At 46.9% G+C, this 14,144-nt stretch overlaps 1 protein-coding gene across 2 annotated transcripts; it reads left to right on the top strand.

The window, feature by feature from the left end:
* The first annotated feature begins 3,334 nt into the window (after window positions 1-3,334).
* LOC120687506 (calmodulin-binding transcription activator 1-like) lies at window positions 3,335-11,075 on the top strand. Of its 2 annotated transcripts, none has more exons than XM_039969522.1 (13): window positions 3,335-3,697; window positions 4,235-4,354; window positions 4,854-4,969; window positions 5,773-5,861; window positions 5,975-6,017; window positions 6,719-6,893; window positions 7,010-7,126; window positions 7,218-7,549; window positions 7,886-8,224; window positions 8,375-9,063; window positions 9,230-9,794; window positions 10,350-10,673; window positions 10,767-11,075. In XM_039969522.1, the coding sequence occupies exons 1-13, from the start codon at window positions 3,655-3,657 to the stop codon at window positions 10,878-10,880; spliced, it is 3,066 nt and encodes a 1,021-aa protein (XP_039825456.1). In that variant the 5' UTR covers window positions 3,335-3,654; the 3' UTR covers window positions 10,881-11,075. The 2 variants fall into 2 exon arrangements, with proteins under 2 accessions (XP_039825456.1, XP_039825455.1); XM_039969521.1 differs by having other exon boundaries at window positions 3,458-3,697; window positions 7,007-7,126.
* The last annotated feature ends 3,069 nt before the right edge of the window (window positions 11,076-14,144 follow it).

Genomic DNA, 14,144 nt, shown 5'->3' with positions numbered 1-14,144 from the left:
ACATTTATTGACGATCGAAAGTATTTATTTTAACCCTAGAAAAGAAATCAAACAATAATAGATCCACAAACATGCACATAGGCTATGCACCTGAAAATTTTTCAGTGAACTACACATGCAAAGAGTAGACCACTCCAGAAATTTCATAATTTTTAGAGTAGCAGAACAATCGGTATTAAATAAATTAGCTTAAACACAACCTAAAATTTTAGCAGGGGCAAAAGTGACATTTCACAAGCATGAGTATTTTTCCTCTGAAGATCTCGATCTAAGCAACCCAACAAAATTTAGTTTCTATTTTTTGCATTTTTCTATATTTTTCTACAAATTTTCATAGCTTTCAGCCAAAATAAACAAAAAGAAAACCCTAAAGGGCTGACAGGCGGGCCCCACATGTAAGTGGGAGCCCAGCCCCCAGCTCCTCTGCTCGCTCTCTTCCCGCACGCGCGCGCACGGCCAGCTATGGCTGGCGCGGCGGCGGCGCGGGTGTTCCCTGCCGGCGGGGCCGGCAGGCGGCCCGGCGGCGCTGGCCCACGGCCAGGGCGGGCAAGCGGCCCCGAGGCACTCGGCGGGGGCCCATGGGCGCGCGCAGAGCGGCCCCGCAGCAGCGCGATGGCGCCCATGGCGGCCGCGGCGGCGTCTCGTCGCCGGAGGCGCACGAACCAGAGGGAAAAAAGGTCGGGGAGAAAGAAGGGATCTCGGGGGAGCTCACTGTGAGGTCCAATCGAGCGGAGGGAGGCCGGGGAAGGGAGCGCGACGAGAGGGGTGAAGGTTTGGGGCGGACAACGATGGGGGCCGGTGGCGGCGGACGCTATTCCGGCGAAGGAGCGGCGCAATCGGGCTCGGGGTGTGGGGAAAAGATAGAGGGCAAGGTGAATCGGGGTTTGGGGAGGCTCGGGGCGCGGGGACGGCTGCGGAGAGGCGGGGTGTGGCCGGAGCGGTGGACGGCGGTGCGGCTCGGGCTGCTCTGCTCCGTGCTGCGCGAGGGAGAGACGAACGGGGAAGCGAAAGCGAAATTGGTGAGCTGAACGGCAGTGGAGAGCGCTTAAGCGGCGGTGGTGGTCGTCGGCGCGGTGACGCCTGGCGTCGCCGGCGCGATACGCCGCCGACGTGGCACAAGCAGGGAAGCACAATGACCAAAATTGAGTTATTTTTAGCCGACTTTGACCGTCCAAAGCTCCAAATTTTACATTGGAACATGAAATTTGGCCAAAATAGAAGTTGTAGAGGACGATAAGATCTACAACTTTTATTTTGGGCGCAAGTTGATTTGAGACTTGGATTAGAAGAAAAACACGGTCGAACATGGCTAAGTTGAAGTTTACTATGCAAACTCGATTAATGCTAATGACAAGGTTAAACTCCTAATTAGCAAATTAAGCTCATGATTAGCGCTCATTAACACTGGGGTGTTACAGACAGTCAGGCCTCCTAATCGACAACCCCGGATCCTAGCGCAGACGAGAGCAACAAGCAAGCCAGCACACTAAGAAACAAATCCGCAGCCAGTGCAAACAGTATAGGCCCGGAAAAAGAAGCTCACCAGGGAGCACAACAACCTCACACACCGAGACGACCCGAATTCGTTGCCATCCGCAGCGAAGAACTTGTCACCGATGCAGAGGAAAAAACATCGCCAGATAAGAGGGGAAGGCCCCCTCCAGACCCAGAGAAGAAACTTATTTGCCTTTGTCGCAGCTCCATCGCCGCCATCACTCTTGGCTCCATTATTGCCACCACCAGCGGAAACACTAGCTCCACCACCAACTCCGGCGACGAGCAGACCCTAGGATTAGATAGACCTAGACCTATCCTATGGGCCAGACCTCATTTTCGGGTTACTGTAGCAACACGCTACTGTAGCGACACGGCACAGTATTCCCAGGAATGATTGTCCCATACTAAAAACTTCAAGAGAGTCGTACCAGTTTAAATAGCCGGTTCCGGGAAGCGTATTAATTCCGGATCGATATTTTTGCGCGAAGCGAGGAAGAAAGCGCAAGAGAATTAATTAGCAGGTGTGGTCTACTCAATGTGTAGAGTAGATCTTAGCCGTTATCTCAGGCCGGGTCGTTACATTGGTATCAGAGCCGACTCTCGCGGTTTCACGGGTAGGTGTGGGTCACGGGCCCAGCATGTATACGGGCGCGTGGCGGGTCAGTGCGCGGGCATCTGGGATGCGCCGTTGGCACTAAACGCACGGACGTGTACATGTGTTGATTGGCACTAGGACATACAACCGTGGGCCAAGAGAGGAGATCCTGGTTCTTTGTTCCGCCTGGGTAAGCTGGTTCGATGATTCAACGAGGACGTCGAATCCTAAAGGGTGGGTGATTGTAACAGATCGGCCCATTGGCTAGATGGGCCAGACCTCATTTTCGGGGGGTACTGTAGCAGCGCGCTACTGTAGCAACGCGGCACAGTATTCCCATGAATGATTGTCCCATACTGAAAACTTAAAGAGAGTCGTACCAGCTTAAATAGCCGGTTCCGGGAAGCGTATTAATTCCGGATCGATTTTTTTGCGCGAAGCGAGGACGAAAGCGCAAGAGAATTAATTAGCAGGTGTGGTCTACTCAACGTGTAGAGTAAATCTTAGCCGTTATCCCAAACCGGGTCGTTACACCTATATACAACCGCACGCCACATCCGCGGTCCACCACCCTCTCCAACGCCGGCCGAACCGTCAGAGAGGAAGGGGACCGGCAGACACGGCGCTAGAAGACGGGATCGCCTTGAGTTTTCCCTTTCCACCTCTCTGCACTGTAGTTGGGGATAAGGATCACTCGAGCGAACGCCAAAGCAATGATTAGTTAGATAATTACTTAACCCAAACTAATATTATATGATACTAAACCATAATTAAGCTTAGGTAGGATGATAAATGCACCAATTTAGTTAGTTAAATGGTTAATTTGCACCAAATGAAACATGAGAGATGAATGTTTACACTTATGCAATATTTGAGGGATGAAAAATACACTTTTTTAGAAAGATGAAAAATACACTTTTTCCTTACATAAAAATAGCTCATCCAACACGAAATTCGCATGGTTTCCTTCCTCCACTTAAAAGAGAAAACATGTGCCCGAGCGGCCGAGCTGGAAGCCCGAAACCTGACCAGAGCACGGGCCAGCAGCCACGGGTATGGAAAAGCGCCGATCCGAAAACGGCGGATTCCCTCCGCGCAACAACCCAAGTGTCCCACAGCACATTTCAAAAAAAAAAAGTGTCCCACAGTAGCGACAACGCTACGAGCGCACCCACCCCCGCCCCCGGGTCTCCCTCTCCCTCACCCTCACCACCACCCACCCCCGTGCCTGCTCCCAGTCCCAGGGTCAGCCCCGTCATTTCCGGCCACGGCGCCTTTACTTTTCCACCCTCCCTTTCACACCCACTGAGTCACTGACTCCCTCCTCAGTCCTCCCCCCTCCCCCCGCGCAGTCGCCCCCAACCCCAGCTCGCGGCCAATAAATATTCCCAGCGAGACGGCGCCCCGCCCTCCCGCTCCGTTCCTCCTCCCTTCCCCGAACCTTCCCCGGCGGCCCCGATCCCTCCTGCCCCCCGTTTTAAGCCCCACCTCCCGACGAGCCGCCACGCGAGCGAGCGGCCGGAAAGAGGAGGGGGTTTGTCTGTCTGATCGGGGGCGGAGCCATGGCCGAGAACCGCAACTTCGTGCTGCCCGGCCAGCCGCCAGGTACGAGCAGCTCGAGGCCGGTCGCCTCTGCTTCCGGGCGCCTCCCGCGGGGGGAAACGCGGGGAATTCGGTGGGTTTCTGAGGCGATTTCGTTCGGATGCGTTGCTTCTTTTTTTCTGGAAAAAAATCCCCCGCACCGCACGTTGTTGTGTCGATCGAGGACAAGTCGTCTTAAATGCTTGCGTCTGGAAAAGGCCGTGCGATGCGGTTCCCTCAGTTCATGCGAAAATTTCACTCCCCCTTTTTCGTTTCCCCCGTTTCAGTTCCGGCTTCGCAATTTTGCTTTTTTTTTCGCCGTGTCGAAATCGAGCTGAACCAAAATCTCCACGGTCGCCAATTTTTTCTGGTTTCCGAAGGAAAGCGATTGGCCAGTCCCCGGCGTTTTTCCCTGACTTTTCCGGGCAATAATTCAGAGCGGACAAAAGGGTTTTCGGTACCAAACAAAGCAGCAGGCCCGTGTGCTGACTGCTGAGTGGTGGGAGCAGTTGCTGGCGTTGACTAACGGGTGACTAACTTAGCCTCGTGCTGGACCTGCAGACTTCTCGCAGATGCTGCAGGAGGCTCAGAAGCGCTGGCTGCGGCCCACCGAAATCTGCGAGATCCTGTCCAACTACAAGCTCTTCTCCATCGCGGCTGAGCCGCCCAACAGGCCCATGAGTATGGCTCCTTCCTTGCCCTGTAATTCCATTTTGTTTCATGTTCTCTTCAGGTACTGTAGCTTGTGCCCGCTGGTCTGAAACATGTTTGTTGTTCCATTGGTAATGATCAAATGATGGCACTGTTGCCCAGAATTCTGGTTGGCTCAGTAGCTTGGGGGACAACAGCGTGATGTATTGTTGGAAAAAAGGGTCATGGCGAATGGTATACTATGTGATTGCCACTAGGCAACACCACCCCGGGTGATTTGCTTTCAAGTCACTGCTGATCATTCATTAACGTTAATTGTGCTCAGTATGCCCATTTTTTAGATGCGTAGAAGAAACTAATAGTTTTCCCCCTTCAGAAAGCATTAGTTAGGACAGTTGCATTAGCTCTAGAGCTTGATTGCTTGATTTGACCAAAGGTATTCTTTTGATTTGTATGTGTGACCCTCAACTTTGTCTGAAAAGAAATTCATTGGCACTGATTCTCTTTAACTTTCATGTGACTGCAATAGGTGGCTCTCTCTTTCTATTTGATCGCAAAGTACTGAGGTACTTCAGAAAGGATGGCCACAACTGGAGAAAGAAAAAGGATGGGAAGACTGTCAAAGAAGCTCACGAAAAATTAAAAGTAAGCAATTGGTTGGAAACTCCATATATCGTAGTGACTGTGGATGATGTGATATCTGTATCATTTTGGCATGGGAACTTGTTATTATATATTTATATCATTTTGATATTGCTAGAAACCTGAACATGTTCTGTTGTGGTCGTATATTATTTGTGTCTAACTGTCTATACTGCCTATCCATCATAGACAGTGGCGGAGGCAAATTTAGGGTTTTTCTTTCTTTCTTTCTTTCTTTTTTTTGGGGCCAGCTCACTCCTTATTTTTCTTCCATCTCTGCTTTTTCTTTCTTCTTTTTCCCTCTCTTCTCCTCCTTCCCTTTGACTCCAATGAAGTTCTTGGACAGTAAGGGGGGCTCCAGCAGCCCCCTAAATCCGCCCCTGATCATAGACTGCTGTGTCCATATACTTGTGGTATTGCTAACAACTAGAAACTTGCACAGCTATATTCGTTTTAGACTTATATAAGCATCGGGCACTGCATTGGCAGAGAAGCTAGGGCATGAAGTTGCAAATGTTACATACCATAGGCTGGGGCATAGCTCCATCATCTCACTGACAAAGACCTGTTAACTCATACTTGCGTGGAAGATGTGTTTCACAACTCACAGTTTGTGCACAACCATGAAGTGAAGGAAAACACAAATTCTGTTGCATTTACTGCAAGCACAAGTTACTTTTGCATTATTTGGTTCCAGTGTGCTGGAATGTACTGCTAGGCTGAACCATAATGCCCATATATTTTGATTTTGTCCTATTTCTGTTGTGCCTTAACTTGTCCGCTAAAGCTGAAGCTTGTTATTTTAGGCTGGCAGCATTGATGTACTTCACTGCTACTATGCCCATGGAGAGGAGAATGAAAACTTTCAAAGACGAACATATTGGCTGTTGGAAGAGTAAGTGTTGAGTGTTGCGTCAATTTGATTCCACAGGATGGCACACTGGTAGTTAAGTTTATACCCAGAGGAAAGTGTGACCATGTAATCAAATGACTTCTCTTATTTTTCAGGGATTTCACACATATTGTTCTTGTACACTACCTTGAAGTCAAGGTACACTCAATTTCATGCCCCAGTAACCTTCTCTTGCATCTGTTCATTTTTTGTGTGTTTTCTTCATGGTGTCTTGTCACTGGAAAATGGCTTGTGGAGATTTTATGTCACCGGCGCACATTGGCATTTATTGACTGTGTTGTGGAGTGTGTCTAAAAACCTATGTTCACCAACTATATTAGGAGATGTGTATATCCTATGTTCACCGGCTGTATTAGCAAATAGCTCAAATACTATATGAGCAAATGTTTGCATAATCGCGGCATGTACCATTTGGCCTTTGTGAGTAGTGTTCATCACAATTTCCCTTCTGACTTATACTTGATGCTATATCGTACTTGTGATCCTCTTCCGTGTTTTGTGACCACACTGCCACTACAGACAACACTATACACCCTATTCTATTTAGCTAGGGTACACTATACACCCTATTCTATTTAGCTAGGGTACAATACGCACTGCAGTATAATTATATACCTTTCTAAAGTGCATGCACATAATTAGTCTATGATTTGTAAGTCATTATTTGCAAATGGTCTCCAGCGATTTTTTTATATATAATATAGTAGTAATAAATAGATTCTTCTAGGAGTACAAATAAAGTCTAAGGCATTGCTTTTGAGTGGGTACTGTGTACCTATTTCTATTTGACAAAAATGCTAAGACTTTTTGTTCATTCGTGTTTTTGTTTAACTTTCCAGGGATGCAAACAAAGTTTCAGTCGTGTGAAAGAAGAATTTATGCAGTTATCCAATGTCGAGAGTCCTTCATGTTCAAATTCTATCACTAGTCAGAACCAGATGGGCCCACAAACCATGGAGGCTGCTGAAAGCCCAATAAGTAGACAAATTTCAGATTATGAAGACACTGAATCAGGTATTACAATTTCTCAATCCTCCTTCTGCATCATCTACACTAAGAATAGATTAACTGATGCAGATTCAATTATGCACCTTCTTTCAGTGTATCTAAAGCGAAATTCGGTGCAGCAGATAATTTCCGAGCAAGCTCCAGATACCACCCTCTCGCTGAGATGCAGCAGCCTGTGGATGGATTCATAACAGAAAACATGTTTTATGCTTCTTCTTCGAATGTTGGTAGTAGACAAGGCAAGAATCACTCCTCTGTATTTGAGACCTTGGGTTTCCATGCTAATTCTGTGTTCTAAATCATTTTACTTTTTTGCCGGACCATTTCCAGGTTATCATGGTGAAATGCTGCCAACGACAGCTAACGTAGATAATCATTCACTTTCTCACCATGACATAGCTAGAATGTTCGACCATTCCAACACTGGGCTAAGCAGTGTTTCCAGAATTCTGTTTGATTCAGTGCCATTCAATGAGCCTTTCACAGATTGTTCAACTGGGTTCACAGAGCCAACACTTCATTCTTCATTTGCCTGCTTACAGGCTAACAATCTGGATGATAGCTCTCATTTGCAGACATTTACATCTGAGGCTCTGTACACTAACCACCGCAGCAAGGAGGAAGCTGATGCACTGAGTTTTACTGGCATACCATCATCAGAGGTATTTTATTATTGTCTGTTAACTTTCTGAGAGCCTGTAGAGTTGGATGGGACTTTACTTTGGGTGTCAGTTGACCCAAGGGATGTATATAGGCACTATCAATTTTATAAAGACAACTTAACAAAGCACCCGTTTGGTTACGTGTAATTACAACTTGGTTGATCCTTATTTGAGATATAGAATAGCTGTTGTATAAAAAGCAGTGCAGTTCAGATGTACTTCCAATTCACAGCTAATGCTTGTACTGATCCTTATCAGAAGAATGCGAGCGCGCGGACATCAATTTGATGGTGTTACACCTGATATATGAAAAATTAATTTATAACAAATTTTCAGGTAAACGGAAATAGATATACTGAAGGTAGCATCAAACATCCACTCTTGAAGCAGTCATCATTAGATCTAATGACGATTGAGCCTACTGGTTTGAAGAAACACGACAGCTTTTCAAGATGGATGGGTAAAGAACTCGAAGAAGTGGTTGATTTGGGTATCAAATCCACTTCTGATGCTTTCTGGAGTAACATTGAGACAGTTAAGGTTCCAGATGGTTCCAATGTGCTGACTAATGAACAGCTAGATGCTTATGTAGTGAGCCCTTCACTTTCTCAAGATCAACTATTCAGCATTCTCGATGTCTCACCAAGCTACGTATATATTGGTACAAATACAAAGGTGTGTAAGCTGTTTTATGTTCTCAATTGCTTCCATTCTTACAATATGTATGGTTTAGGCCTCCATAGATTAATAATTCTACTTAGTTATTTAGTAGTTTGCAGTACTCATGTCTCTCTTTTCTAGTTGTTAATTATTCTAATGATGCAGGTTTCGGTTACTGGCACATTCTTGGTAAATAAAGAACATGTGGAAAATCGTAAGTGGTCATGTATGTTTGGAAATGTTGAAGTACCAGCTTTGGTTTTAATAGATGGTACCCTACGCTGCTATGCACCAGCAAATCAATTAGGAAGAGTTCCATTTTATGTGACCTGTTCAAACAGGGTGGCTTGTAGTGAAGTTCGAGAATTTGAATATCGGGATCCAGAAACTCAGTACATCGAGCCTTCTCGTTCCCAAGCCAATGGTGTCAATGAAATGCACCTTCATATTCGTCTTGAGAAGCTACTCACTTTGGGGCCAGATGACCATCAAGTGCATGTTTTGAGCAGTGGGAATGAGAAATATGAGCTAATAAATGCTATTAATTCCTTGATGCTTGATGTGAAATGGTCAGATCAAGAATCAGCTTCTGCCAACAAAGTAGTTTCCACTGCTAGAGATCAAAGTTTAAAGAAATTGATGAAAGAGAAGCTGCATCATTGGCTTATCTGTAAAATAAATGACGATGGAAAGGGTCCCAATGTTCTGTGCAAGGAAGGTCAGGGTGTAATTCATCTTGTAGCAGCACTGGGTTATGATTGGGCTATCAGACCGATAATTGTTGCTGGTGTAAATGTGAACTTTCGGGATGCACATGGATGGACTGCACTTCACTGGGCTGCATCTTTAGGAAGGTATGTTCACACAGTCTTCACAAAACTATTCCAACATGGGATGCCCACGTTCACTTGTGAAAGAAGTTACCTTATTTCTTTCTCATCCCTTTGTCTTGCATTTTGTATTTTAGTAGATACTTGGTTCTTTTTCTATTATTGAAATCTATATTTATATGCTTTTTAGAGAGCGGACAATTGGTGTCCTCATAACAAATGGAGCTGCAGCAGGTGCATTGACAGATCCAACTTCTGAGTTCCCTTCTGGAAGAAGTCCAGCTGATTTAGCGTCAGTAAATGGACACAAGGGGATTGCTGGTTTTCTCGCAGAATCTGCTCTGACAAGCCATCTGTCAGCACTTACTATTAGAGAATCAAAGGATAGCACTGCAGAAGTGTGTGGGTTACCAGCTGTTGAAGATCTCACTGGCACTAATTCTATCCAGATTGCTGGAGAAGATTCTCATGCTGAATCACTTGAAGGTTCTTTAAGTGCTGTTCGAAAATCCACTCAAGCTGCAGCTCGGATATTTCAAGCCTTCAGGGTGGAGTCTTTCCACAGAAAGAAAGTTGTGGAATACGGAGATGATGATTGTGGATTATCTGATGAACGGACACTTTCGCTTGTTTCTGTTAAACCAGGACATGATACACATCTGCATTCTGCTGCTGTTCGAATTCAAAATAAATTCCGTGGATGGAAGGGAAGAAAGGAGTTTATGATCATTCGCCAGAGAATTGTCAAGTTACAGGTAATGCTAACAACCAATTAACGATTTTTTTTGTGTTACTTCATATGCATGTCTACTGTATTTACCTGGCTACATAGCGTAGCTAGTAATTCCACTTAGTTGAACTACAATGTTAATACTAACATTCTGCAATGATCTTGCATGTGTTAGCTTATAACAAAAGCTTGCTATCTTCTTTTTATTTTAGAATAGATCATTTATTTGTAATACCACAGCAGTATAGCTCAAAGATCCTTATGCATGCTACAAATATCATTTTGAAACTACCCCCCCCCCCCCCCTCCCCAAGCTCAAACTTCAGGGACAAGGTGGTATACATCAAACTCCATGTAATAAATCTGCATATTGGCTCCATTGTAGGATTTCTTTTCTATATTCAATGCAAAACTAATCAGTTCTGTAAGCTGTCAGCACTTTTTGATGTGAGCTGGTAAACCTTTAGTTTATCCTGACTGAATGGCATGCCATGAATCATTGAATGACGTTTTATAAACGATCTAAATGATTACGGTCCCTTTCAAACATAAGATTTAACCTGTCTTTGTTTGTCATCAGGCTCATGTGCGAGGACATCAAGTAAGGAAAAGCTATCGGAAGGTAGTCTGGTCAGTAGGTATCGTTGAGAAAGTTATACTGAGATGGAGGAGAAAGAGGCCTGGGTTACGTGGATTTCAACCTGAGAAACAACTTGAAGGTCCATCACAAATCCAACCTGCAAAGGCTGAGGATGAATATGATTTCTTGCACGATGGGAGAAGGCAGGCTGAAGCCAGGCTACAAAGAGCACTTGCCCGGGTGCACTCGATGTCGCAGTACCCAGAAGCAAGAGAGCAGTATCATAGGCTTACAACCTGTGTTGCTGAAATGAAACAGTCCAGGGTATGATATGATTACTGCCACACTTTGGAAGCTTGCCATAAGGCTGCGATTTTTTGGTTTGATCATGCTTTGATGTTGGCTATTTTGGAACAGATGATGCAGGATGAGATGCTAAACGATGCATCTGGCGGTGATGTGAATGATTTCATGGCTGGACTGGAGGACTTGATCTGCATGGATGATGCGGCTATGCCTGCCATTTGGTGAAGCTGAACTTGTTAGATCAGTTAGTCAGGGAGGCGGTTGCCTTGTTACCTTATGTCCCAACGTTATACTAGTTCTGTAAATTCTTCAGCTAGCTGTTCACCTCTGACTGTTTGACTCCCATTCTGCTAATATTATGTAACTCAATTTCAGTGCACTGATTACTGGTAGAATAATCGCCCTCCTGTTTCTGATACATCGATGTGAGCGATTGAATGGGTAGTGTTACGAGGTTATGGACAATGCGAGGTGCTTAGGTGTGGATGCTTAGAGTTAAATTCTTCGATGCAAACTGGAGCTTGATAGGCTCAACTTCCTTGTTTTGCACACATTAAGTGAAGGAAAGTATAGGCACGGGAATTGTGATTGTATTCCAATGAACGGGATGTTACATTATATAGGTAAGGATCAGCTAGGGTTTAAAGGAAATATCCAATCTAGGGAATCCTTGCCTAACACAACACAAAACCCCAAGGCACACAGGTGCCTGGCGCATGCAGGACTGGGCGCATGGCCCTCTGTAGCGTAGCCCATCAGGCCCAAGAAGCCAATACTAATGACCCATTAACGAATAACATCAATACATTCTAACACCCCCCCTAGTTTGATCGGCGGCACCGCGGACGTTCAGACTGGACCTGAACTCCGTGAAGATAGAAGACGGAAGCCCCTTGGTGAAGATGTCCGCATACTGAGACGAAGTCGGAACATGCTGAACTTTGACATCACCAACAGCCACCTTGTCTCGAACAAAATGAAGATCGATCTCAATATGTTTCGTTCGCTGGTGCTGCACAGGATTGGAGGACATGTAGACGGCACTGATATTGTCACAATAGACCAAAGAAGTATGGCGAAGTGGAGCCTGGAGTTCACCAAGAAGCTGACGCAGCCAAGAAACTTCTGCCACAACATTAGCAACGACGCGATATTCAGCTTCAGCACTGGAGTGGGAGAGTGTTTTGTCTTTTGGAAGACCAAGACACAAGATTATCTCCAAGAAAAACAGCATACCCAGAAGTAGATTTCCGGGTGTCCGGACAGCCTGCCCAATCAGCATCGGAGTAGACAATCAACTCAGAACTAGCAAATGGTCGAATCAGTAATCCAAGAGAGGGTGTACCGCGCAGATAGCGCAGAATGCGCTTAAGAGCGGCAAGGTGATGCTCCCGAGGATCATGCATATAAAGACAGATCTGCTGAACTGCATATGAAATATCCGGCCGAGTGAAGGTGAGGTACTGAAGTGCACCAGCCAAGCTCCGAAAATTCGTAGGATCAGCAACAGGGGCGCCTGAGTCAGCTGAGACTTTCGGATTGGTGTCCACAGGAGTAGCACAAGGCTTGCAATCAGCCATACCAGCCCGATCAAGAATATCCAAGATATACTGCCGCTGAGATAACAAGAGACCATCTGCAACCTTCTGAACATGCATCCCCAGAAAATGGTGAAGCTCACCAAGGTCCTTCATCGAAAACTCCCGCTGCAAAGCTAATATAGTGCGCCGAAGGAGATCCGGAGAGGAAGCAGTGAGAACAATATCATCCACATAGAGAAGCAGGTAAACCATGTCCGTGCCACGATGAAAGATGAACAGAGAGGTGTCAGACTTGGCTTCTGTAAATCCCAGAGACAGCAGATAACTGGCAAATCGACTGTACCAGGCGCGCGGAGCTTGCTTCAAACCATAGAGTGACTTGTTCAGGCGGCAGACAAGTCCAGGCTGAGAGGGATCCTCAAATCCAGACGGCTGTGTGCAGTATACTGTCTCTGTCAAAGTGCCATGAAGAAAAGCATTGGTGACATCCAACTGGTGAATCGGCCAATGTCGAGAAAGAACCAGAGACAACACAGTGCGAACAGTAGCCGGTTTGACAACCGGACTGAAAGTCTCGCCAAAATCAACTCCAGGACGCTGAGTAAAACCACGACAAACCCAGCGAGCTTTATAGCGCTCCAGACTGCCATCAGACTTGAACTTGTGCTTGAAAACCCACTTGCCAGAAACCACATTAGCCCGCAGAGGTCGCGGCACCAGGTCCCAGGTGTGATTCTGGACAAGAGCAGCATACTCAGTTTCCATAGCAGCACGCCACTGAGGATCGGCAAGTGCGCTACGAAAAGTCTTCGGGATGGGGCTGAGCACGGAAGCATGGAAGACTGAGGGCACACGAAAACCATGCTTGGCGCGAGTCACCATGGAGTGCTGATTAGACGGACGCTCAGAAACATCGACAGCTCCCTTGGGGAGGGAGGGCGCAAGAGCATCAGCAGACTCCACAGGAGCGGGGGCCTTGGGGCGGCGAGAGTAGACGAACCGAACATCCTTGGCTGGCAGCAGGATGTCCCGAAGTCCGCTAGAAGGTGACGGTGGTGAAGCCGCGACCGCTGTAGGGGAGGAAGCCGAGCTGTCCAGTACTCTTGTCGCGGGAGGACTCATGGCCGTGCTCGGCGCTGGTGAGGGAGTCCCCACAGGAGAGGAGGGTGGTGGATAGGCGACGTCCGTGGCCACGCGTGGCGCGGTAGAAGCCGTTGCCGCACGTGGCGCAGCAAGTGGAGGAAAGCATGGTGGAGGCCCGATCGATGCTGCGCGTGGCGCAGCGAGGGAGTCGTTCGTGGCCGCGTGTGGCGCAGAAGGAGCTGGCGCGCTGGCTGTGGGATGTATGCTAGCGCTGGCGCCAGAGGAGGCTGCAGCCAAAGCTAAGGGTGAACCTGCAGGAGAAACAGCAGACTGGGAACCAATTGGTGCCAACAGCGTGTTAGTGAAATCCTCAAGAAAATCATAAGCCGGAGGAGCAGCGGTCGGACGCTGTTCCAGAAAGGGGAAGGAGGACTCATCAAAAATGACATGATGAGAAATAATGATCTTATTAGAAATAGGATCAAGACACCGGTATCCCTTATGGTGTTGTGAATAGCCAAGGAAGACACAAGACACAGAACCATGAGCTAGCTTATGAGGTGATGTGGCTGACAGGTTAGGATAGCAATGGCAACCAAAGACGCGTAAGTGCTCATAGGACGGGGTTGTGGCGAAAAGAGCCATATGTGGAGTAGAGTACTTAAGCGTCTTGGTGGGTAGGCGGTTGAGGAGATAGGTAGCGGCATGAAGACCCTCGACCCAGTAGGATGGTGGCAAGCCGGCCTGGAGAAGGAGGCAACGAACAATGTTATTCATAGAACGAATGATGCGTTCGGCCTTACCATTCTGAGACGAGGTGTATGGGCAGAACATGCGTAGATGCATGCCACGAGTGAGGAAGAAC

This window comes from Panicum virgatum, chromosome 9N, assembly GCF_016808335.1.
Source record: "Panicum virgatum strain AP13 chromosome 9N, P.virgatum_v5, whole genome shotgun sequence".
NCBI classification, from domain to species: Eukaryota; Viridiplantae; Streptophyta; class Magnoliopsida; order Poales; family Poaceae; genus Panicum; species Panicum virgatum.
This window is presented reverse-complemented; position numbering and strand designations above follow the sequence as displayed.